Here is a 22,621-nt window from a genome sequence, read left to right on the forward strand (position 1 = left end):
TTACGGTGTCTCCATTCACCCTGAACCCCCAACCCTCCCTCCCACTCCACGCCCGTGTCTCCTCTCTCTCTCTCTCTCTCTCTCTCTCTCTCTCTCTCCTCTCTCTCTCTCTCTCTCTCTCCTCTCTCTCTCTCTCCTCTCTCTCTCTCTCTCTCTCTCTCTCTCTCTCTCTCTCTCTCTCTCTCTCTCTCTCTCCTCTCTCTCTCTCTCTCTCTCTCTCTCTCTCTGTGTGTGTGTGTGTGTGTGTGTGTGTGTGTAGGGGTGTGGGCGGGTGGGCGGGAAGACAATCTCTAAGCGAAGGAGCAGAGTGGGGAGATCCAGGGAGGGGAGCCCCGAGAAGCAAGCGGCGATGAGGTCCTGAGCGGGGCGGTGAGCCACCAGGTGGGACAGCCGCCAGCCGCCCGGGAGGGACGCGGGCCCGGGCGGGGCGCGGCGCGGCGGGCGCAGGGGAGGGGCGGGGAGCAGGCGGGGCGGGAGCCGCAGCCGCCCGCGAGCGCGCGCCGCCGGAGCAGGTGGAGCGGCCGCAGGAGTCCCGGCGGCCGGGCAGAGGGAGGCGGCGCGCCGGGCCCGGGCCATGGAGCAGCTCAAGCTGAACACCAGCGTGCAGGGGTCGGGACCCGGGCCAGTGGCTCCCCTGTGCCGCCCGGGGGGACCCCTCCTCAACAGCAGCGGCGCTGGCAACCTCAGCTGCGAGTCTCCACGCCTCCGCGGAGCTGGCACACGAGGTGGGTATCTCTCTAAGACCCCCTGCATGCGTCCTTTCTCACCGCATCCACCCGGCTCATCGATACCCCCCGCCCCACTGCCCCCGCGAACACCCACACCAGTCCGATACAGCACTCTTTGGGCTCCCGACACGTCTATGCCTCCCTGCTCCCACCACTCCACCAGACGCCCCCCCCTTTACACCCTGACACACCCTGAACCCCTCCCCCACCCCAAACCACAAGCCCTCCAAAACGTGGTGAGACTAGAATCTCCTCTAGCCGACCCTCCCAGGCATCTCCTTCTGTAATCAGTTCACAGAACCACAGTGGGGAGGGAAAGCAAGAAACCAATACAAGGTTGGGGGAAGGAGGAGAACGGGACAGGAGAGGGAAAACTGAATGGCCAGAATGAGCCCTGTCCGCCTGATCCGCAGTCTTCTCTAAAGAAAGTCTCAAAGCAAAACTAAATTGAATTGGGGGGAGGGGGGGGCTGGAGGGAAGGAGGCTTTTATTCTAGACCTCTCTGTTTCCATTTCACTCACTTTCGAATTTCACCTCTCAAATTGAAGTCCTCAAGTCTCTCTTAACTCTGACCCCAAATATTATCTGAGTTCCTTCCCATCCCTCCCTGGCTCTCTAATCTGTCTTTCCCGTAGATGCTCCCCTTCTAGAGCCTGGATGCCCCATTCCTCACCATCCCTCTGAACTATTATTGCCCATTCCACCTTCAAACTGCTTACTTTTTATCCCAGTCTCCAGAGCATCTTTCGCTCCTCTCATATGCCACCATCACCTTTTGTTTTTGATGACCCGGGTCAAAAATATATGTATATTTTGCACCTTGCCTATTCTTAAGTAGTTATTAGATGCTTACTATTAGAGTTTCAGGGCTAGGTAGAGACCCAGGAGAAACTAGACACAATCGGAATCCTCATTGATCCATAGTCAAGTGCCCGAGGAGGGACAAACCAATGGAAAAACTGCAGTCAGCATGGAAAATCCCCAGAGAGGGTCCAAATTGTGGGCATCTAAAGGAGAGGGCATTTGAGAACGTCACAGAGGAAACCTGTGAAGTTTTCCTCTGAAATCACAGAGGAACTGCTGGATTTGGAGTTCAGTAGGCACAAGAGTAAGAAGTGGATGCCGAGGAGAGGGAATAGTGTTAAGCAGAAGGTAATTAAAACAAGCTCAAGAAGGGAACAAAGTATAATGCAAGCATTTACCCTCACAAAATAACGCATGCTTTCACAGACAGTTTGTTACACATGCTCAGAGTTTTTTTCATTCAACAAATTTTTATGAAATCAGAGATTGTGCCAAATACTTGAAACGTGACTAGAACAAAACTGATATAATTCCTACTTTATAGAGTCCCCAGTGTAGAGGGGAGACAGGTAAGTGGAGTCCCAGCACCAAGTGGGCACTGCCTTGTGAGGTCTAGAGAAACCCAGAAGAGGAACATTACAGCCTAGCCAGGTCTTAGGAACCAATGTTGACCTCTTTAGAAGGTGAGTTTTTTTTCTTTTTGGGTCACACCTGGTGATGCACAGGGGTTACTCCTGGCTCTGCACTCAGAAATTACTTCTGGTAGTGCTCAGGGGGGGCTGGAGCGATAGCACAGTGGTTGGGCGTTCGCCTTTCATGCAGCAGACCCAAGTTCAATTCCTTTGCCCCTCTCGGAGAGCCCGGCAAGCTACCGAGTGTATTGAGCCCAAGTGGCAGAGCCTGGCAAGCTACCCGTGCTGTATTGGATATGCCAAAAACAGTAACAAGTCTCTCAGTGAGAGACGTTACTGGTGCCCGCTCAAACAAATCGATGAGCAACAGGATGACAGTGACAGTGCTCAGGGGACCATATGTGATGCTGGGATTCGAACCAAGGTTGGCCACATGCAAGGCAAACGCCCTACCTGCTATGCTATTGCTCCAGCCCCAGGAGGTGAGTTTTATTTATTTTGTTTTGGGGGCATACCTGGCAGTGTACAGGGCTTACTCCAACCTCTGCATTCAGGAATTACTCCTGGCAGTTTCAGGGGACCATATGGCATATCAGGGATTGAACCCAAGTCAGCTGTGTTCAAGAAAAACACCCTACCCACTGTACTATTGCTCTAGCCCCAACTCATTGGAGGTGAGTTTTAAGCTGACTTAAAATTTGAATTCACTTCCTACGTGAAGGGCAGAAAAGGCAAAAAGCATCTGAAGTACTATAACAGATCACGGAAATGCCCACAGTCTGTGGCAGTTTTGCTGTTTGTCAGAAATTCTGGATGTTTGAAATATATGCCTTTCTCCTTAATAGATGAGTAATGAAAAGTCCAGATGAAGACCACTCACCATTACTCATAGAAATCCTAGTGGACCTGGCAAAGAAGTGTGGATTTTATCCTGAGGGCAATGAAAACTACTAGATTGGTCCTGTGGCACTGTAACACTGTTGTATCATTGTTTATTGATTTGCTCGAGTGGGCACCAGTAACATCTCCATTGTGAGACTTATTGTTACTGTTCTGGGCATATTGAATATGCCACGGGTAGCTTGTCAGGCTCAGCTGTACAGGCAGGATACTCTCAGTAGCTTGCCAGGATTCCTCCATCCCAAGAGGGATGGAGGAATCGAACCCAGGTCAGCCACGTGCAAGGCAAATGCCCTACCCCCTGTGCTATCACTCCAGTCCTAGATTAGTTCTATGTTGTAGAAATAGGAAATGGAGTGGAGGACAAGAGATTAAAGGGGTGAATGTGATATGTTAGAAAGCTATTGTATTACACTGTGGTGAAAGGTGAGTCTGATTTAACTAAGGCACTGGTGTGGGAATGGAGAGAAGTGGGCGGATTTGGGGGGAGCCTCTGGAAACAGAATCAACAGAACCGGTGGTTTTATTAGACATGGAAAAGGAGAAAGAGGTCAAGGTATGATATCCAGGTTTCTCACTTAGGAAACTGAACGGATGTTGGTATTTTATAATAAAAAGGATACAAAAGAATGGAAACAAATTCAAAAGATGGGTTTGTATGTTCAGCTTGAAGGCCACTGAATTCAAATGTTGGTCAGGTGTCAAGGTAGGAGTTTCCCGGAGACTTTGAATCCAGCTCTCTGTAACTTAAGGAAGAAATATGAGCTAGAAATATAGGATTGAATGATTTTTATATACAGGAGATAATGGAAGTCACCAGAATAGATAGAACCACACAAAGATTATGTTGAATAAAAAGAAAATAAATACTGGGACAGACCTCTAAAGAAAACTATTGTACGGGGCCAGAGCGATAGCACAGCGGGGAGGGCATTTGCCTTGCACGCGGCCAACCTGGGTTCGATCCCCGGCATCCCATATGGTCCCCCAAGCACTGCCAGGAGCAATTCCTGAGTGAAAAACCAGGAGTAACCCCTGAGCATCGCTGGGTGTGACCCAAAAAGCAAAAAAAAAAAAAAAAGAAAAAGAAAAAAAGAAAAGAAAAGAAAACTATTGTACTTCTGTTGTAATTAGTTAAACCAATGTGTAAGAAGCAGGCAGAAGGAGTATCCACAAAGATGATCCAGACAAAACTACCAAAAAGCCAAGAAAGCAAGAAAAAATGATGTTTCTAGGCTTTTTTGGTTTGTTTTTTTTTTCAGGGATGGGAAAGGTTTGAGCTACACCTAGAAGTGCCCAGGAGCTGTTCCTGGTTCCGTGTTCAGATATGACCCTTGGCAATACTCAGAGCACTATATGTGGTTCCAACCCTATGCAAGACTGTGCCTTATATTTCCTGCTATCTCTCTGGTCCAAGAGAAAAAATGAATCTTCAGTGCTTATTACACTGAAGTTGGATTCGGTAGCTAGTCTAAGAGGAAAAATGTGGGTTTTAAGGGATGCTTAAAGTAGAGACCACAGAAGTGAAAAAGTGTGTGTAGAGAAAACTTTCAAGAAGTTTGGTAGGAAGAGAGGAAAAAAAACTAGAACAGAGAGAAACAGCAAAGGGTTGAAATGTGGTGTCTTTGTGTGTACCTGTATTTGTATATAGTCTATACACAAACTAGTCAGTATAGACGATGACATTTTTATAAATTTTCATGGGAATAGTTCATGAGAAAGTAAGGTTGAAGGTAGTAGGGATAGTCAATAGAGCAAGCTATGCTGAGTAAGGAAAATGTGACACAGTTCAGAGAACAGGTGCAAAAATTGGCTTCAATTTGCTGAGCTTGTTAATCACATACACCTGAATGCATGTTACCCAGCACTCAGAAATTACCCACTGGAGTCAGGGCAATAGTATAAGAGGGGAAGACACTTGCCTGGCATGCAGATGACCCAGGTTTGATCCCCAGTACCCCTGTGTGGTCCCCTGAGAACTGCTAGAAGTGATCCCTGAGTGCTGAACCAGGAATAAGTCCTGATCATTGCAGGTGTGACCAAAAAAAAAAACAAACTAAAACAAACTGAAAAAGAGTTACCCACAGATTTTCTTAGCTACTCCCACCTCCCACTCAGATATTACCCCAAAGATCCCCATTACCCAGGCATATGCTAGTGTTGCCAATAGAAATGTGTGTGTTACCAACATTACTCTGTTGTGATATACACATAACAGAGACTGGATATTACCTGTGCTCACTTAGACACTACCCACATAAAAACAGCTGTAACTCACACTCACTTATAATATTTCCCACACTCATTTAAATGCTACACATCAATCAAACACTTAGTTTCCTTTTCTTATTATGCACATGCAGACATTGCCCATGTTCACTTCAATTTTTCTCCAGGTATTACCCACACAGTTAAGTATTATGTTCACTAGGGTACTGTGATATGAATACTCCATCATACTCACAATTTTACTTACCATCTACACATCTTCATTTAACTTCTCACATACCTAATGACTAAACTATTGTGCTTACATGCTTGAATATTATTTTTGTTCACCCAGCTTTTACCATCATCACTTTCCTGTTCACATTCACATCTCTGAATAGGACCCTTGTTTCTTGAGATGTTGAGGTTCTGTGGAATACCTGCAGATTCTTGGATATTACTGTTGCTTATTCAAATGTTAAAACCCCTTTTGAGGGTAGCACATCAGTCCTTGGGAAACTGGGATCAAATCCAGAGCTCCCTCACACAAAACATGAGCTCCAGTCCTTTGATCCATCTCCCTGGTCACCCATATCCTACAATACTTACTCAGATACTACCTAAATCTAAATATAACACACACACAATCAGACATGATCTATAAACATTGTTATTACTCTTCTCCAGATATTGCTTACAGAAATATGTATTACTGTCACCCACCCAGTTTCAAAGACAAAAGTATTGCCCACTGATCAATCTGATATTTCCTGTACACCTACATCCTTGAATATTGCTCCTGGCTCTTCTGTTACTGCCATTATACTTGGATGCACCAGCTTACCTGGTTATTACCCACAATCAGTTTGATGTAATCCATGATCATCTTAGACACATGGGTATTACTTTGAGGTTCGTGTGCTTGTGTTGACCATATCCAACACACTAGTGAGAAATATGATTGGAGGCATCAGCAGTTTAAATTCATGATTTACATTAGTATTCATTCATACTGGATAGAAGTTTGGGGGATTCCAACAAATAATAACAGCACTCCAGATTTATTTTATTATACAGGGTAATAAAGTATTCACTGCTCTAAAACTTTCCCATGCTACACCAATTAATTTCTCCTTCACTCAGATCCTTAAATCTAAGATTTGCTTTCAGTGTTTGCTAACTTTCTTTTAGTTAGTTTTTTCATATCTCCTATTTAATAACAAAGACTTGTGAATTAGTTATCATTTAACATAAGGTAACAACTGGAAATGCCCAGTGAAGTTGCAAAACTCTGTATCATTGTTAGTCACTGAAACTTTGTCCTCTATTTTTAAGACTCCCACATACATTTGAAATTTCATAATAATGAACATAGACTCATATTCCTGCTCCACCACAATTCACCACATTTCAGAGCTCACATACAAACACATTATTTGATGAATGTATGAGAACTGTATCTTTTGTGCTTCAGAATATAATACCAACTTAGAATGTAACTATTGAATCAAGAACTAGCTGAAGCTCAGATCCAGAAAAGAATCTGACTGCATTTATAGTAGACAGATTGGGAGGAGGAGAGAAACAAAAAGAATACAACAAAGATTTGGGTTAAAAGACTAACGATTTCTCAGAGAGGGTTCCCCTTACAAACTTTATTTATTTTACACAGACACATACACACACATCTCAAATTTTCATATGTATTTTCTATAAGAAACACTGATATGTCTTCCCTGCAGAAAGGTTCATAACCCATCTCTGTGCAACTCAGATGGCTTGCGTATAATAACAAAAGTAACACACACATTAAAATCACAGCCTGTTATTGACACCACACACACACACACACACACACACACACACACACACACACACGATACTTAAACAGTTTTATCCGAGTCAGTCAGGAAAGTACATGCTGGAGCTTTCGGAGCAAGGAGTGGAAAGATACTGGGATTAGGGGCAAAGCAGCTGCTTTTGTGTTGTGATAGACTTTTTACAAATTTGTTAATGAGCATGAGTTAACATTATGCCAAGTGTTAGAGCTATGCAGGAGAGTAAGATAGACATTCCCCTTGTACTCAGTAAGTTTGTATTTTAGTGACAAACACAATAAACTAAACTTAATAATGCAGTGATAGATGGCAGGAGAGATTACAAAGAGAGAGAAAGTCTCCGAGATTAAGACTCTGTTGGGAGCAGGAGGTGGCATGATGAATGGCAAACAAACGAGGAAGAAGTAGGAGGCAAGCTTTTAGTCATGAAGAGATTTAGTCCCTTAATAACTATGTGTTCCTGGCAAGTAATATCTTTGCTGGGCTTAGTTCAAGGATCTCTAGTGAGCACTTACCTGAAGCCTATAAGGTTATTGGTATGAGTAAATGGTTTTTATTCTCGGGCCAAAACAAGAATCATTCAAATTACACAGAAGACTCCTGAAGCTGAGGGCCCTTCCCTCCCCACAATCTGAAAGGCCCTGCCCCTCCCCTCTTCCCCTCAAGCTCCAATCATACTCATGCTAACGCCATGGGTTGAAGTGATTAATTTCAGAGTAATTCAATTCTGTTTTGTCTGGGTCTACTTGGTTACAATATGGAGGCTCCAAGATGAATCCATTTCCCAATAAACAATGACACAAATAGATGGGGTCAGTTTTCTGTCTGGCCCAGTAATGCTAGCTCCTTCCTGTGAGCTCCCACGGCACTTTGTGTATTCCTCAGCCTCACTTCTTATCACATTGTGTGACAGTTATCTGTGTATTTATTCAAGATTCCCTCTAGACTGTGAGCTCTCCGGTAACAAAAAAATTTGTCATTTCCAACTTTTTATCCCCAGTGTCTGACCTAAAGGGAATCTTCTGGAAGTGTTTGCTAAATGAGAATAAATAGAGACAATGTAAAGGTAGCACTGTAGCACTGTCATCCCATTGTTTATCAATTTGCTCGATATTCGATAATGTAAAGGTGCAGCAGAAAATATAGAAGAATTCAAACAGAGGCCAATAAAATAATACAGTGGGTGAGGCACTCACCTTGCATACAATTGTCCCTGGGTTGATCCCTGGCAACCCATATAGTCCTGCAAGCACCCCGTATAGTCCTGCAATCCCTACCAGATCACCAGACATGATCTCTGAGTATCGTTGGATATAGTTCAAAAATAACAAAACAAAAAGAGAAATAGATTCTTACCCATGTATAAAAGTCCCATGGGTCAGAGGAAAGTAATATTTGTTCCCAAAGCTAGTGAGGTATCTAAAAAAGACTTTATAGACAAAAAGGTAGTTGATCAGAGTCTTGAATGACAATGAAAGAATAGGACTTCACCACATCCAGAAAACAAATTTGTGATGGGGAGGAGTTAGTAGGGAGGTGGAGATGGGGAGACAGTATAAGTGAGGGGTTGGTGAAAGAGCATTCCAAGCTAAGAACTAAAATGTGCAAGACAGAGAGTAATGAGTATGCATGGTGCTTTCAGGAAACTGAGTCATCCAAGGGATTAAGTGCACACATTGCAGGAACGAGATAGGAGGAGGAAAGGACAGTTTTCAAGGAGTCTGAATGTGCTAAAGAGTGTAGGTAGAAGAGAGTAAGTGGATGGGGTGATGGTGGTTTGTTTTTAGACAGTACAGATATGATCTGACATCCTTCACAAGGTAGTGCTTCCCTCCAAGGAAGTCAAGTGGAAAAGTCTGAGAAGAGACCCAGGGGTTTGGCAGCTAAAGCTTAGGAACTTGGGGAAGAAGGATGTAATAATCAGTGGTGAAGGGATGAGACTGTGATGAGCTGAGGGACTGGAGTGATAGCACAGAGGATAGGGCATCTGCCTTGCACGCGGCCTACCTGGGTTCAATTCCCAGCACTCCATATGGTCCCCTGAGCACCGCCAGGAGTAATTCCTGAGTGCAGAGCCAGGAGTAACCTCTGTGCATCTCTGGGTGTGACCCAAAAAGCAAAAAAAGAAAAAAAGACTGTGGTGAGCTGAGGAGAAAATGAGAAGATGCAAATCATCTCATCATTTCCTCAAGTTTGGCTATAGAGAGAAGGAAGGATTTGGACCAAAGTTAGACAAGAGATAGGTTTTTATCACTGTATCACTGTCATCCCATTGCTCATCGATTTGCACAAGCGAGCACCAGTAACATCGGAAAAAGTTAAGATGGTTTAAGTAAGTCTCAAGGGGGTCGTGAGGTAAAGGGTTCATGTTCACCATTTATTTACTTAGTGGTGTGGGTGGAGCAAGGTTCTTGGGACCAGGTGGGAGCTGTTGGGGAAGATGAGATTTTAGGGTCTGGCTGACCCCTTATATTCCTCCACTACCACCTTTCCCATTTCCTATTCAGAGCTGGAGCTGGCCGTTCGGATCACCCTTTATGCAGTGATCTTTCTGATGAGTGTTGGGGGAAATGTGCTCATCATCGTGGTCCTGGGACTGAGCCGCCGGCTGAGGACTGTCACCAACGCCTTCCTGCTCTCACTGGCCGTCAGTGACCTTCTGCTGGCTGTGGCCTGCATGCCCTTCACACTCCTGCCTAATCTCATGGGCACATTCATCTTTGGTACCGTTGTCTGCAAGGCGGTTTCCTACCTCATGGGTAGGTGAGACAACCCATCTACCTCTATCCTTTGCCCTCTCCTTTCCTGAAGTCCTGCCTATATAGAGAGGGTTTTTTTTTGTCCCCATGGGAGGGTAAAGTTGGTGACACTAGTGAATGTGTTGTGTGCGCTTTCTCTTCCCTTCTTTTAGGGGTGTCTGTGAGTGTGTCCACGCTAAATCTGGTGGCCATTGCCCTAGAGCGCTACAGCGCCATTTGCCGGCCACTGCAGGCACGGGTGTGGCAAACGCGCTCCCACGCTGCTCGAGTGATCGTGGCCACGTGGATGCTGTCGGCACTGCTGATGGTGCCGTACCCGGTGTACTCCACTGTGCAGCCAGTCGGGCCCCGGGTGCTGCAGTGTCTGCATCGCTGGCCCAGCGCGCGGATTCGCCAGACCTGGTGAGGGCGCTCGGGGAATTCCCGTCTCCATGTCCATTCAGTGCTTCTGACGGGCTCCAGAATCTTCCTCTGGCTGCTCCACGAATTACCGCTCCATGTCCTTTCCACGCCTACCACCTTGGGATTCCCATTTGGCGCCTCCCCTCAAGTTTGTAGCCTTTCCCAGCGACAATGCCCTAAATCCTCCATCTGCCGCTGGGACTTGGACCAATCCAAGAAAGCTCCGTCCGTCCTTGAGAGCCCCGCATGGTTGGTTTGTGCTCTGTTTCCAGGTCGGTCCTGCTGCTCCTGCTCTTATTCTTCATCCCGGGCGTGCTGATGGCCGTGGCCTACGGGCTCATCTCCCGGGAGCTCTACTTAGGGCTTCGCTTTGACAGTGACAGTGACAGAGAGAACCAGAGCCGAGTCCGAAACCAAGGAGGCCTGCCGGGTGGGGTGGGTTCAGGTGGGTGAAATCCAGCCAAGAGGGGGCCTTGGGAAGCAGATGGGGTCTAGAAGGGGTGGGGCGGAAAAGAAGCGTGAGAAGGAAGGGGGCGTGGAAATGGGGGAGTGAGTCAGGAAGAAGTCTGGCTGGCGCTTGCGCGCACCCTGCCTGACCGCCCACCCTCTGTGCCCAGGTCCTGCACACGCAAACGGGCGCTGCCGGTCGTCGGAGGCGGGGCTGGGCTGTGAGGACGGCGACGGCTGCTATGTGCAGCTCCCACGCTCCCGGCCTGCGCTGGAGCTGTCGGCGCTCACCGCGCCCGCGTCTGCATCAGGATCGGGCTCCCGGCCCACCCAGGCCAAGCTGTTGGCTAAGAAGCGTGTGGTGCGGATGTTGCTGGTGATCGTTGTGCTTTTTTTCCTGTGTTGGTTGCCGGTTTATAGTGCCAACACGTGGCGCGCCTTCGACGGCCCCAGTGCGCACCGCGCGCTCTCCGGCGCGCCCATCTCTTTCATCCACCTGCTCAGCTATGCTTCGGCCTGTGTCAATCCCCTGGTCTACTGCTTCATGCACCGCCGCTTTCGCCAGGCCTGTCTGGACACCTGTGCCCGGTGCTGCCCCCGGCCCCCTCGAGCGCGCCCCAAGCCTCTTCCAGACGAGGACCCTCCCACCCCGTCCATCGCTTCCCTGTCCAGGCTGAGTTACACCACCATCAGCACTCTGGGCCCTGGCTAAGGAGGGGGAAAGGGAGTGGGGGGAGTGGGGGGGAGGGGAGATGGGAGCTGAGACAGGACAGATTCCAAATATAAACCCGTGCAGTCCCACAAAAATACACAGACCCAAATTGAAATGACATACTGACACCCAAACAACTCCCCTCCCTATGCAGGGGAAAGTGGCTTATATGACAAAGAAAACAAACTAGACCCACACACAGCACATGAGACACACTCTAGAACTGAACACACCCAGACACAGCGTCCCTAGCTGCATGCTGTCCCTACAGAGTGGAAACTGTCAGGGAGGCTGCCCAGCACTCTTACTCGTGGCGGTGATTCTCTTAGGGCTCTTGAATCCACACTGGGCTGACTCCTGAGATGCCGTGTCTGTCCCCAGCTTGACCTCACTGGACAGCACCGGCAACCAAGCGACCTAATCTCACTTCTTCCTCAACAGCAGACTGTTTTGCACTGAAAAATTTCTTTGGTTTTTTGTTTGTTTGTTTGTTTGTTTTTTCAGTTAAATACTGTGGTCCATCCCTGTGCTCCTTCAGTCAACCTTTTCAAGAACTAATAAATGATGTGGGTTCCTCCTAAACTGCCTTTCTGAGTATTCATTCTGGGGGATAGAGAGGAAGCATGCAATTCTATGGCAACCTTCCTGTCAGTTTTCTTCCCTGGCTGTTTTGATTTTTGTTTGTTTTTGTTTTGTTTTGTTTTGTTTTGTTTTGTTTTGTTTTGTTTTGAAGGGGGGTGGTTGTTGTTGGGACTTTGTTGTTATTGTTGTTGTTGTTTTGCATGTCCCCTGACAAAAAGCTCCTGGTTTGAGACTAGATGAGGCTGGCTGTGTTTTCTCAGGTTGTTGCCCTGGACGCATTTTCAAGCCTGTGTCATAGGTTGTGGCTGGGAATCATGGTGGGGTGAATGGTGGAATCTTCATGGCACATGATTCCTGAGCACATTCTTCGGAAGTGGGAAGAAGGGACCGTGTCGATGCCCATTTAAAAATAGTTTTTTCCCAATAGTGAGTTTTGTGTTGAAATATGGAACGTAATCAAGGTAAAGAGGAAATGAAGTGAAATTCATCAGTTATACAGTTGGGATGGGGGCGGGGGCGGGGGGTATAGGCACTGGTGAAGGGATGGTGTTTGAATATGGTATAACAGAGACATAAACCTGAGAACTTTGTAACTTTCCACATGGTGATAAAATAAAAAAAAAATAAAATAAAGTCTAAAAGGAAAAAAAATAAATAAAAATAGCTTTTTCCTTTGCTGTTTTTGGGCCATACTAGTGGTACGCGGCCCTTACTCCTGGCTCTGCACTCTAAACTCTTACTCCGGGCGGTGCTCTGGGGGTCATATGGGGATGCTGGGGATGAAACCCAGGTTGGGGGCATGCAAGGTAAATGCCTTACCCACTGCACTATCTCTCTAGTACCAATGTTCATTTAAAATGTTGTGAAAAATGGGGCTGGAGTGATAGCACAGCGGGTAGGGCGTTTGCCTTGCACGCGGCCGACCCAGGTTCGATTCCCAGCATCCCATATGGTCCCCTGAGCACGGCCAGGGATAATTCCTGAGTGCAGAGCCAGGAGTGATCCCTGAGCATTGCTGGGTGTGACCCAAAAAGCAAAAAAAAAAAAAAGTTGTGAAAAATAAAAGGAATCAGAATATTATAAGATTCCGTATTCAATTGTGGTCAAAACACTGTGGGGACTGGATCCTAACAGGTGTACAGATATTAGAGACAACCCAGCCATGCCGCTGTCTGACAGAAGCACCCATACAAAGGGTAAAAGAGCCAAACCTGAATACAGTCCCAGAACCGAATCTCCCTCTTTACCATAAGATCCATCCAGTCCCAGAGACAGAGACAGCAGCGTCAATTCTCCAAACTCTCAGTAATAGAGAAGAAACAATGATCACCAAGGCCATTTGCGGATAATCAGAGGCAAAGTCTTTTGGAGGAGAATTTGCTTAGCAGCACTTACTCTTATAACAGTTGGAGAGACTGAGACTCAGAGCAGGGGGGGAAAGAGCTACTCAAAGTCACACTCTAAACTAGAGCAAGACAAAAAAAATTTCCATTGAAGTGGACTCTGTGTTGCATCTGGGACTAAAGTCATCATATCAGGACCAGAGCCCAGTGTGTGGGCTCTGAATCTCATTTTTAGGATACAGAATTTCACGGGGCTGGAGTGATAGTACAGCGGGTAGGATGTTTGCTGGCACGCAGCTGACCCAAGCTCAATCTTGGCATCCCATATGGTCCCCTGACCACCAGGAGTAATTCCTAAGTGCAGAGCCAGGAATAACTGCTGAGCATCACCTGGTATAGCCCAAAAAGAAAAAAGAAGAAGAAGAATACAAATAACAAAATTTCAGATAGATAATTGCCAGGATACTGACCAATATCTTGGAAGTGACCTGGCAGTAATCCTCCTCGACGCCACAACCAAAAAATGCTTTTAAAGTACCCCCACTACCTTCCACACACCCCGACTGGAGGAAGCAAAGGACCATGAGAACGGAGACCTAAAAGTCTTCTGTTTACCAATGCTGAGACTGCTCCCAGAGTCCTTTCACAGAGCTCTGGGCTGCAAAAGGCAGGAGGGAGGAAAGATAAGAGGGGGAAGGCGTTCCGAGCTGTCAAACACAACAGTGCTATTTAAAAATAGAATACCAGCTGGTCTGAGGAGCTGAAGGCAAGATATTGGGCCTTTATTTCTCTTGCCAGTTCTCTCAGGGGCGGGGAAGAGTTGTTCATGGGCTTCACAGTACTCCTCACCCCCACCCCCTTCCATAGTGCCTTCTGAAAAAGATGACAATGTTGCCCTGAGTCAGCACCCATCAGGTCCTCCTGATGGGCCTGTGATCACGAAGACCACCAGATGGCAGTGCAGAGCCCCACGAGGGAAAGCTGGATCTAGTCTGGCATGTGAAGGTTAAGCATTGAGACCCAGGCCTAGCCTAGAAACCAATACCAGTCTTAGAATATCCCCATTCCACTCTCAGTGCAGCCCTTTGTGTATGGAACTATACACGCGTCTCCCTCTCTTATGCCCTAACCATTTACCAGACTTGGAATCTTGGGGTCCTTCCATCTATTTTCCCTCTCTGGAAATCTAACAAAACATTTCCAATTCACGTTTAATATCATTGTTTTCATGGGGTTCTGCTTGACCGTTCTGGCCATTTGTCTGCTTACACGGTACATACTACTTCTCTGTTCTGTCTGCCGTGATTATGTGTGTTCTTGCCAGATTCCTTATGTTGACTGGGGGGACAGCCTGAGTGACTGGGCCTGGACAGAGGGTTGATAGCAGGATGGTGGGGAACCTCAGTGTTTTTCAGTGCTGCATGACATTCACTTTATCAATACAAGTATTTTATTCTCAGAACTCTTCTACAGAACATTTCTCTTCACAGAGTAGAGAAGAGTTGCTGGAAAAAACCTAAAGGGTTACAGGAGTTCCTGCAGTCAAATGAAGGCAAGACCAGGACTGAAGTATCTAATTCCAAAGTTTCCTTTCCTGTGAACACAACAGACTGCCTGTTCCTGGTTACCAGGACTGGCCCCCGGAGAACAAGTTTGAAGCAAGGTTGCTGAGAGCCCCAGAGACTGGAGCCCCAATTTTCTATCACTTTCCTTATGTATTGTCTTAAACCAGCAATCATAGGAAGAATGAGGGTAATCATTTGCAAACATCTGCGCATCTATGCTAACCTAACCAGGCTGTGCCAGAGCAATAGTATAGCAGGTAGGGATTGCATCCAGCCAACCTGGGTTGTTTTCTGGTTCCCCCCAAGCACCACCGGAGTTATTCCTGAATGCAAAGCCAGATATAAGCCCTGAGCACCACCTAGTGTGGCCCAAAAACAAAAATAAAAATAAAACCTAACTAGCTTAAGTTAATACAAGCCAACAGGAAAAACATGACTGACAGGACAAGGGGGTCATGTGACTGAGGATCTCTAAGATGAATAATATTTATTATTTATTTTTAATTTTATTGAATCACCGTGAGATAGTTATAAGCTTTCATGTTTGGGTTGCAATCTCACAATGATCAAATACCCATCCCTCCACCAGTGCACATTCCCCACCACCAATATCCCCAATATATCCTCCCTTTCCCACCCTCTCCCTGCCTTTATGGCAGACAATATTTCCCATACTCTCTCTCTACTTTCGGGCATTATAGCTTGCAACACAGACATGGAGAGGTCATCATGTTTGGTCCATTATCTACTTTCGGCATGCATCTCCCATCCCAATTGTTTCCTCCAGCCATCATTTTCTTAGTAATCCCTTCTTTATTTCATCTGCCTTCTCCCCTCTGCTCATGAAGCAGTCTTCCAGCTATAGGGCAATCCCCCTGGCCCTTGTATCTACCGTCCTTGGGTGTCAGCCTCATGTGATGCTACCCTACACTCCACAAATGAGTGCAGTCCCTCTATGTCTGTCCCTCTCTTTCTGATTCACTTACCATGTTTATCCATTTATAAGCAAATTTCATGACTTCAAGATGAATAATCTTTAAAGAACCTTTTCTGAGGGAGGTACAGAGATAGGAGCAGTTATAGGACCAAGGGATCTTTCCCCCTGAGGTAATGGCTTTCCAGGAGGTAATAGTGCCATAAACCACTGCCTCACCCCTCTCCTCAGTTTATGTGGGTCTATTCCCGACACCTGCTTTGATTCCCAGCATTGCATATGGCACCCCCTATCCCTAAGCATTGTCAGAATGATCCCTTAGCCCAAATCCAGGAGTAATCCCTGAGCATAGCCAGCAGTGGCTCCAAACCCCCAGACCAAAGCTTCTTTTTATTTCCATTGTACCCCATTGCCTTCCTTCAAGTATTGATTGAATCACCAGGCTCCAGCACTCCTGCCTCTCAAAAGTTATACGATTTTTTGCAAAGTTTCTGAGTGAGTCTCAGTTTCAGCTATAAAACAGAATGATTATATAACCCCCATAACTGTCATTTTGAAAATTTAATGAAACAGTGTCCAAAAGTGCTTGTCATGGAGCAGGAGCAATAGCACAGCAGGTTGGGCATTTGCCTTGCACACAGCCAACCTAGGTTGGATTCCCAGCATCCCATATGGTTCCCCAAGCACCGCCAGGAGTAATTCCTGGGTGCATGAGCCAGGAATAACCACTGTGCAACGCCTGGTGTGGCCCAGAAAGAAAGAAAAAAGTGCTTGTCACTGTACCAGGTGAATAGCGTAAGAAAAGTTAGACACAAGTATGAAGGAAAAGTACCGGAAAATGAGTTTCTTTGTAGACAGATGTCGAGCCCCAACTGAGGGAGCAGAGCTTAGGGGAGGCTCAGAGCCTACTACGAAGGTGTCAGAAAGTGGTACAGTTAGAATTTGAACTCAGGTTTGCCTGGCTCCAGATCCCATGCTCTTTTCACTATGTACTCTGACTCATTTCCCAGAAGGGCCATGGAGGGTTAGAAAGGAACAAATTGGTTAGAAGCAATGTGGAACCACTCAGGGCTCAAAGTATAAAAGCAGACCTCTACTGCTATGCAGGCTCGGATCCTTCAGTGATGTCCAGTTCTGGCATTCCCGTTCCTGGAAGGAATCCGCTGGAAACCCACAAGCAAACAGATGATGTTTCACTCTCAAGTCTTACAGAAAAGTGGATTTCTTGGCTAAGTCTCAAAATGTCCTCATAAATTTCTGATATGGGGGAAAAGCAGACAAAGGATTTATCAGAATGAACATGCCAGGGGCTCATCTTTCTCACAGACGACTGGGGTCAGAGTGTTGGATGACCAACTCCACTTGGTCAGGTCTAACTCATGGTTTTCCTTTAAGTTTTCTTCTAGACCTCGGTAGGAGAGAGGAGAGATAAAAAGAATGAAAATAAAGAACGGGGAGAAAGCAACCTCACCTAGATTCAAGGCTTTGATGCTGAAATATAGTGCTTGAAAATGGGGGCCCTTCGAAAATGTTTATCTGTGGACAAATGGCACAGGAAATAAGGTGTGTGCCTTGCACATGGTTTGATCCCCCACAGCGCATATGGTTCCCCCAGCACTGCCAGAAGTGAACCCTGAGCAAAGAGCCAGGAATAGATCTTAGTACTTCCGGGGTGTGTCCCAAAACAAAACAAACAAGTGGGGTCAGAGATGAATAGGGCACTTGCCGTGCATGTGACTGACCTGGGTTCGATCCACAGCATCCCATATAGTTCCGTGAGCACCACTAGGAGTAATTCTTGAGTTCAGAGTCAAGAGTAACTCCAGCAAACAAAAATGTTAGCCTTTATTACAGGTTTTTTCTCTTTTCTTAATTAAATTTTGCACTTATTTTATTTTTTGTCTCCTCCCCCTCATTGTTATTATTGCTGTTCCAGTTACCATGGGCCACACATACACATACACACACACCTGACTGTTGCTAGCTAATGATCACATATTAGAGTATATTGCTTGCATACATACTAGAGACAAACATCAGAGTTACTGGGATAATATTTGGTAATACAGCAGTGTGGGATTGAACTTTGGCCTTATGCTTTCAAGGCAGGTACTCTTAAGTCCCTATGCTACCCCTGGGACCCCTTTTTGAGATTCTAACCATGATCCTTTGGCAGCTTTCTGTCCTCTGATCCTCGACCTTCAGAGGCACTTGGTCTAGTCAAACTTGATCCATCATCAGCATCATTGACGAAGATTAGCACCCCTCTTTGGTGGAGCTCAATCTTTTGAAAACAGACTATAACTGCATTTTGAAGAAAGAAAATAGTTAGCCAAATAGAGCCATTGAAGTAGCACTTTGTCTTAATCATTTTGGGACCCTAGAGCCCCAACTAGGCACATCAGGAGTGAAAGCTAAGTCATGAAAAGGCCCTTGAGGAATGTACATTTGAACGTTAAGACTGAGTAAAGGAAAGTACAGTTACCCAGAGTCAAATGTTGAGTAACAGGGACAAGGTAACAACACAAGATATTTCCAGCTGAAATCCTTGATCTACATTTATGGATCAGAATTACTACCACACTGTATGAGGGCAGAGACAAGGCTCACTATGGAAGGAGGAGAGCCTTCCTGGTGGAACTTACTTTGTGGAGAGGTAGAGGAAACAGTCCCTTTCTTACCTCAGATCATTTTGGTTTTTTCATATTTAACAGCAGGGTCTTTTCTAGCAGGATGGGACTTCAGGATATTTGGCAGCTAGTCACAAGGTTACCTAGAAGTATGAACCTGAAGTTCGTCCCAGAAAAGGCAAGAGCAAGAGCAATGGGGAGTGAGAAGTGGGGGTTGGGGAGAAGTCAGGAAAAATCTAGCTATGTGTGGAATTTTTAGTTACCGCAGCCAGAGAGCTGGCATAAGCCCTTACACTTATTAGGAAATAGATGCACCATCAATTTGAATGGTGATGAGGGTCTAACTAGATTTAAGTAGCAAAACTGGAGATTTGGCTGTATGCAGCTACAGTCTAGGCAGTTTGCACAAGTTCTCTGGTATGATCATTGATCCTATTGGCAGAGACATCCAGTACGGTGTTTCCTAAAGACATTGACTCTAGGAGAAGTAGCTCTGACTGCTTGCTGTTATTCCTTCTCTAAGTCTCCATTTTCATCACCATCTGTCATTGTTCCTCATCTGGGAACATTTTATACCTCATTATATAGCTATGAGAGTGAAAAGAGAAAAAGTATTCATCTCTATGGAAAATGTACATTTTGGTGAGATTGTTAGAGGCCTTAGCATTAAAACAATTTTGGGACCAGAGAGATAGTAGAGCAGATAAGGCACTTGCCTTGCACATATGGTCCCCCGAGCCCCTCCAGGAGCGATCCCTGAGCCCAGCTGGGTGTGACCTGACCCCAATTTTGTTTTGTTTTTATTTGGCAGTGTTCAGAGTCCCAGTTCCCTTTCCCTGTGGCAGTAGTAGGGACCTTAGAGCCTGTCCACAACAGGCTCCTAAGAGACTCTCTACTTTGCCACCCTCTAATTTGATTTCTGGGAACCAGGATGCAGCCAAATCAAAGATTCTATTTTGGGATCATTTAAGTGCCTTCAGACACCAATACTTTCTTTTAAAAAACAAGTTAGATTATTTGGGAGAATATAAAGAGAAAAGGGAAGAGTTATGTGTTTAAGAGAGAAGGCATCCTTCTCAAGTAGAGAGAGACAAGTATGTTCATGTCCCAAATATAAAGTTGAGCCAAATAGTTTTCCATTTCCTTGGAAACAAATGAATATAAGAGGTTTTGGTTGTAAGACCTGGGGAAGCTTGATAAAGGAAGTACCCTCTGTGCTAGACTGTGCTCTATGGATGTTATATTGTGTGTGTGTGTGTGTGTGTGTGTGTGTGTGTGTGTGTGTGGCCATAGACAGCAAATGGAATTTCAGAAAATAAAATTAGTTTTGAGCCAAGGATGAAAATGTGAAATATACACCAGTTAGTTCTAACAAAACCATGAAAACAGAATGATGCCTTCACAATTATAGAGGAAATGCATTTCCCAGGGTGGGCAGGCAGAAAAGGCCTGATGAAAATAAGTGAACAGTTTTAAAAGTCAGTGCAGAAGATTTGACAAGATTGGGGGAGAAAATGATGGGGAACAGAAACCTGAAGGAGGCTAGGAAAAATCCGGAGAAATTCCTCAGAATCTCCAATCCCCACACCTCCAAGGACCTCTTTCTGCCACTCTAACCAAAAAAACCTGAAATTGTGGACCCCAATTGTCTCTTACTAATCTACTCAGTTATGGGTAGAAACCCCAAGACTGAAACTTTAAACACTTGCCTTGCTTGTTTGCTGATCCCTGCCTCTTTTCATTGCAATGTTCATTTATTCAAAAGACCTGTGTATTCTTATTTTTTTTTTTGCGTTTTGTGTCACACCCGGCGATGCTCAGGGGTTACTCCTGGCTCATGCACTCAGGAATTACACCTGGCGGTGCTCAGGGGACCATATGGGATGCTGGGAATCGAACCCGGGTCGGCTGCGTGCAAGGCAAGTGCCCTACCGGCTGTGCTATTGCTCCAGCCCCAAGACCTGTGGTTCTTGCAGCACAAACACTTCCTTGGTTTCAGCAATTTCCTCTGAGGAAAAAAAAAATTCCCCTCTTCTTCATTTAATACATTTTGTTTAGTTTTCCTCCTTTTTACTCACTTGTCAGGTCTCTAGTCAAATACATCTGACTCAGAAAATCCTCCCTGCCCCCTGAGTCTATATTTTCCCATTCTCTCTAATTTTTCTCATTGCACACACACATATTTAAGATTAAATACTTGTTTGTGTTTGTGGCTCTTTGCCTTTCTTTGCACTGTGAACTCCCTGACCGCATCTGCCCTCACCACTCTTTACTCAGTACCTAGCTCCGGGCTCTCCTTCACTATTAATATTTATTTTAAAGGGGAGGAAGGAGCGGATTATGACCTTAGTAACATTCACCCAAAGGCTTTGGAACAAACCGGCTCTCCAACACTCCGAATTCTCCCTCCCTGCTGACTTTCCTGCCGCCTCCTCTAGAGTTTGTACCTGGATTCCTGTTCTCACGTCAATATTCACTTTCCAAGTTATGCACTGAATAATCATCTACCAGACTTCAACCTCAGTTTTTCTGTCCCTACAAAATTGTAATACCAATAGGTCCCACCTCACAGACTTGTTAGGAGGATTATGAGAGAATCCACATGTGAATAGCTCACAGAATACCTGGAAAAAGGCAGTTGATGAAGGTTAGCTGCTATTATTAAGGTTGCTAACAACTAATAGCCTCTAATATTCCAGCTACTGGATTTTTCCCATTTCATTTAGACATGTGCATACATATACATAAAGAGATCTTATGCATTCATGAGAAAGTAAAAGCACAGTAAAAGTAAAAGGCCAAAAGGGGGACGTTATACCTCTGCAAATCCACTGAGAAAAAAATACGGTTAATTCTTATGTTATCTACCAGGAGAAAGAGGCATAGAATCTGGCTCTCAGATTTTTCCATATCTTCCCTCATTTTTTCTATTTTTTCTTATTTTATTTTATTTTTAATTTTTTATGTAAGAGCCATGATTTACAAAGTCACTAATTGTCAAGTCGTAGACATACAATAATTCAACATCAATTCCTGCACCAGTGTCAACTTCCCTCCACCACCACATGATCCCTCTTTGCAGTTCTGTTTTCTAGTGCTGGACACAAAGGAAAAGCAACGGGGCAAATCCCTCCTTCCTGTGACGCTGTGCTCTCTGCACTCTTCTCTGACTCACAGGGCTGCTCAAGTGACCTGCAGCTGCCTCTTAGGGAATAACCCAAGGATCCCGAAGTTCACAGATTTCTCTAATCATGCCCTTGAAAATTCACCTCTGCCAGAAATTTATTTCGAGGAATCCCAGTGGCCTCCTCTGGCAAGTTGTATGACATGAAGAATTTCAAGCCGGGCCCATCCTGAATTTTTGGTTTTTTGTTGTTGCTGTTTGTTTGGGGGGAGGGGCCATAAATGGGGGTTACTCTTAGCTCAGGGGTCAATTCTCATGGTATTGTGGAGTCCCAGGGACGAAAACTGCATACAAAGCAGACACTCATCCCTGAAAGCTATCTTTCCAGCACCCCAGCTACATTTTAAATAATATTCCTAAGTAATTTCTCTACACACATAAAATTCTGAGAAAAACATATCTAAGAACAGAATTTTTTAAAAATATTTTTTCTGCTCCAGTTATTCATTTCCAAGTTCATTTGTAATAGCTAGGCTTCATTTCTCTCTCTTTCATATGTTCCTTTTCAATTTTATTTTTAATTAACCAAACCCAGCAGTACTAAATGCTTACTCCTGAATTTGTGTTTAAGGATCACTGTGGGTGGTGCTGGGAAACTATATATGGTGCTAGGGGTCTTACAAGGGTCAGCCACGTGCAAGGCAAGCATCTAAACCCCTATACAATCCATCTAGTCCTCAAGCCCCACTTTGTGCATATATACTTATTTCTGCAGATATTCTTTGGCTGTTATGTTATTCACTCTTTTGTTACCTCCACATACTTCTGCAGGAATTCTATATAAGCAGCCTCACATCTGTTCAGTGCAAATGCCTTAATAATTTAAAATAACAATTCATCGTGTTAGGTTATGGATAAATGACAGATTTTGAACAAATGTGGAGATCACCTGTACCAACAACTCCATAATGCTTTTCTTCAGCTATAGACAAAGCTATTGTCACACGTTTCAA

General features: G+C 45.3%; 1 protein-coding gene across 1 annotated transcript; it reads left to right on the forward strand.

Annotated features, from left to right (window-relative positions):
• Positions 1-312: 312 nt before the first annotated feature.
• On the forward strand, positions 313-12,012 carry CCKBR (cholecystokinin B receptor). Its single transcript, XM_055141766.1, has 5 exons — positions 313-725; positions 9,618-9,869; positions 10,022-10,271; positions 10,544-10,716; positions 10,889-12,012. The coding sequence occupies exons 1-5, from the start codon at positions 575-577 to the stop codon at positions 11,428-11,430; spliced, it is 1,368 nt and encodes a 455-aa protein (XP_054997741.1). The 5' UTR covers positions 313-574; the 3' UTR covers positions 11,431-12,012.
• The last annotated feature ends 10,609 nt before the right edge of the window (positions 12,013-22,621 follow it).

The sequence above is a fragment of the Sorex araneus genome, chromosome 6, assembly GCF_027595985.1.
Source record: "Sorex araneus isolate mSorAra2 chromosome 6, mSorAra2.pri, whole genome shotgun sequence".
NCBI lineage: Eukaryota > Metazoa > Chordata > Mammalia > Eulipotyphla > Soricidae > Sorex > Sorex araneus.

Coding starts and splice junctions, on each gene's coding strand:
- CCKBR (XM_055141766.1), top strand. CDS start 575: ATGGAGCAGCTCAAGCTGAACACCAGCGTGCAGGGGTCGGGACCCGGG. Junction 10,272..10,543: donor GCGCGGATTCGCCAGACCTG/GTGAGGGCGCTC, acceptor CTCTGTTTCCAG/GTCGGTCCTGCTGCTCCTGC. Junction 10,717..10,888: donor GCCGGGTGGGGTGGGTTCAG/GTGGGTGAAATC, acceptor CTCTGTGCCCAG/GTCCTGCACACGCAAACGGG.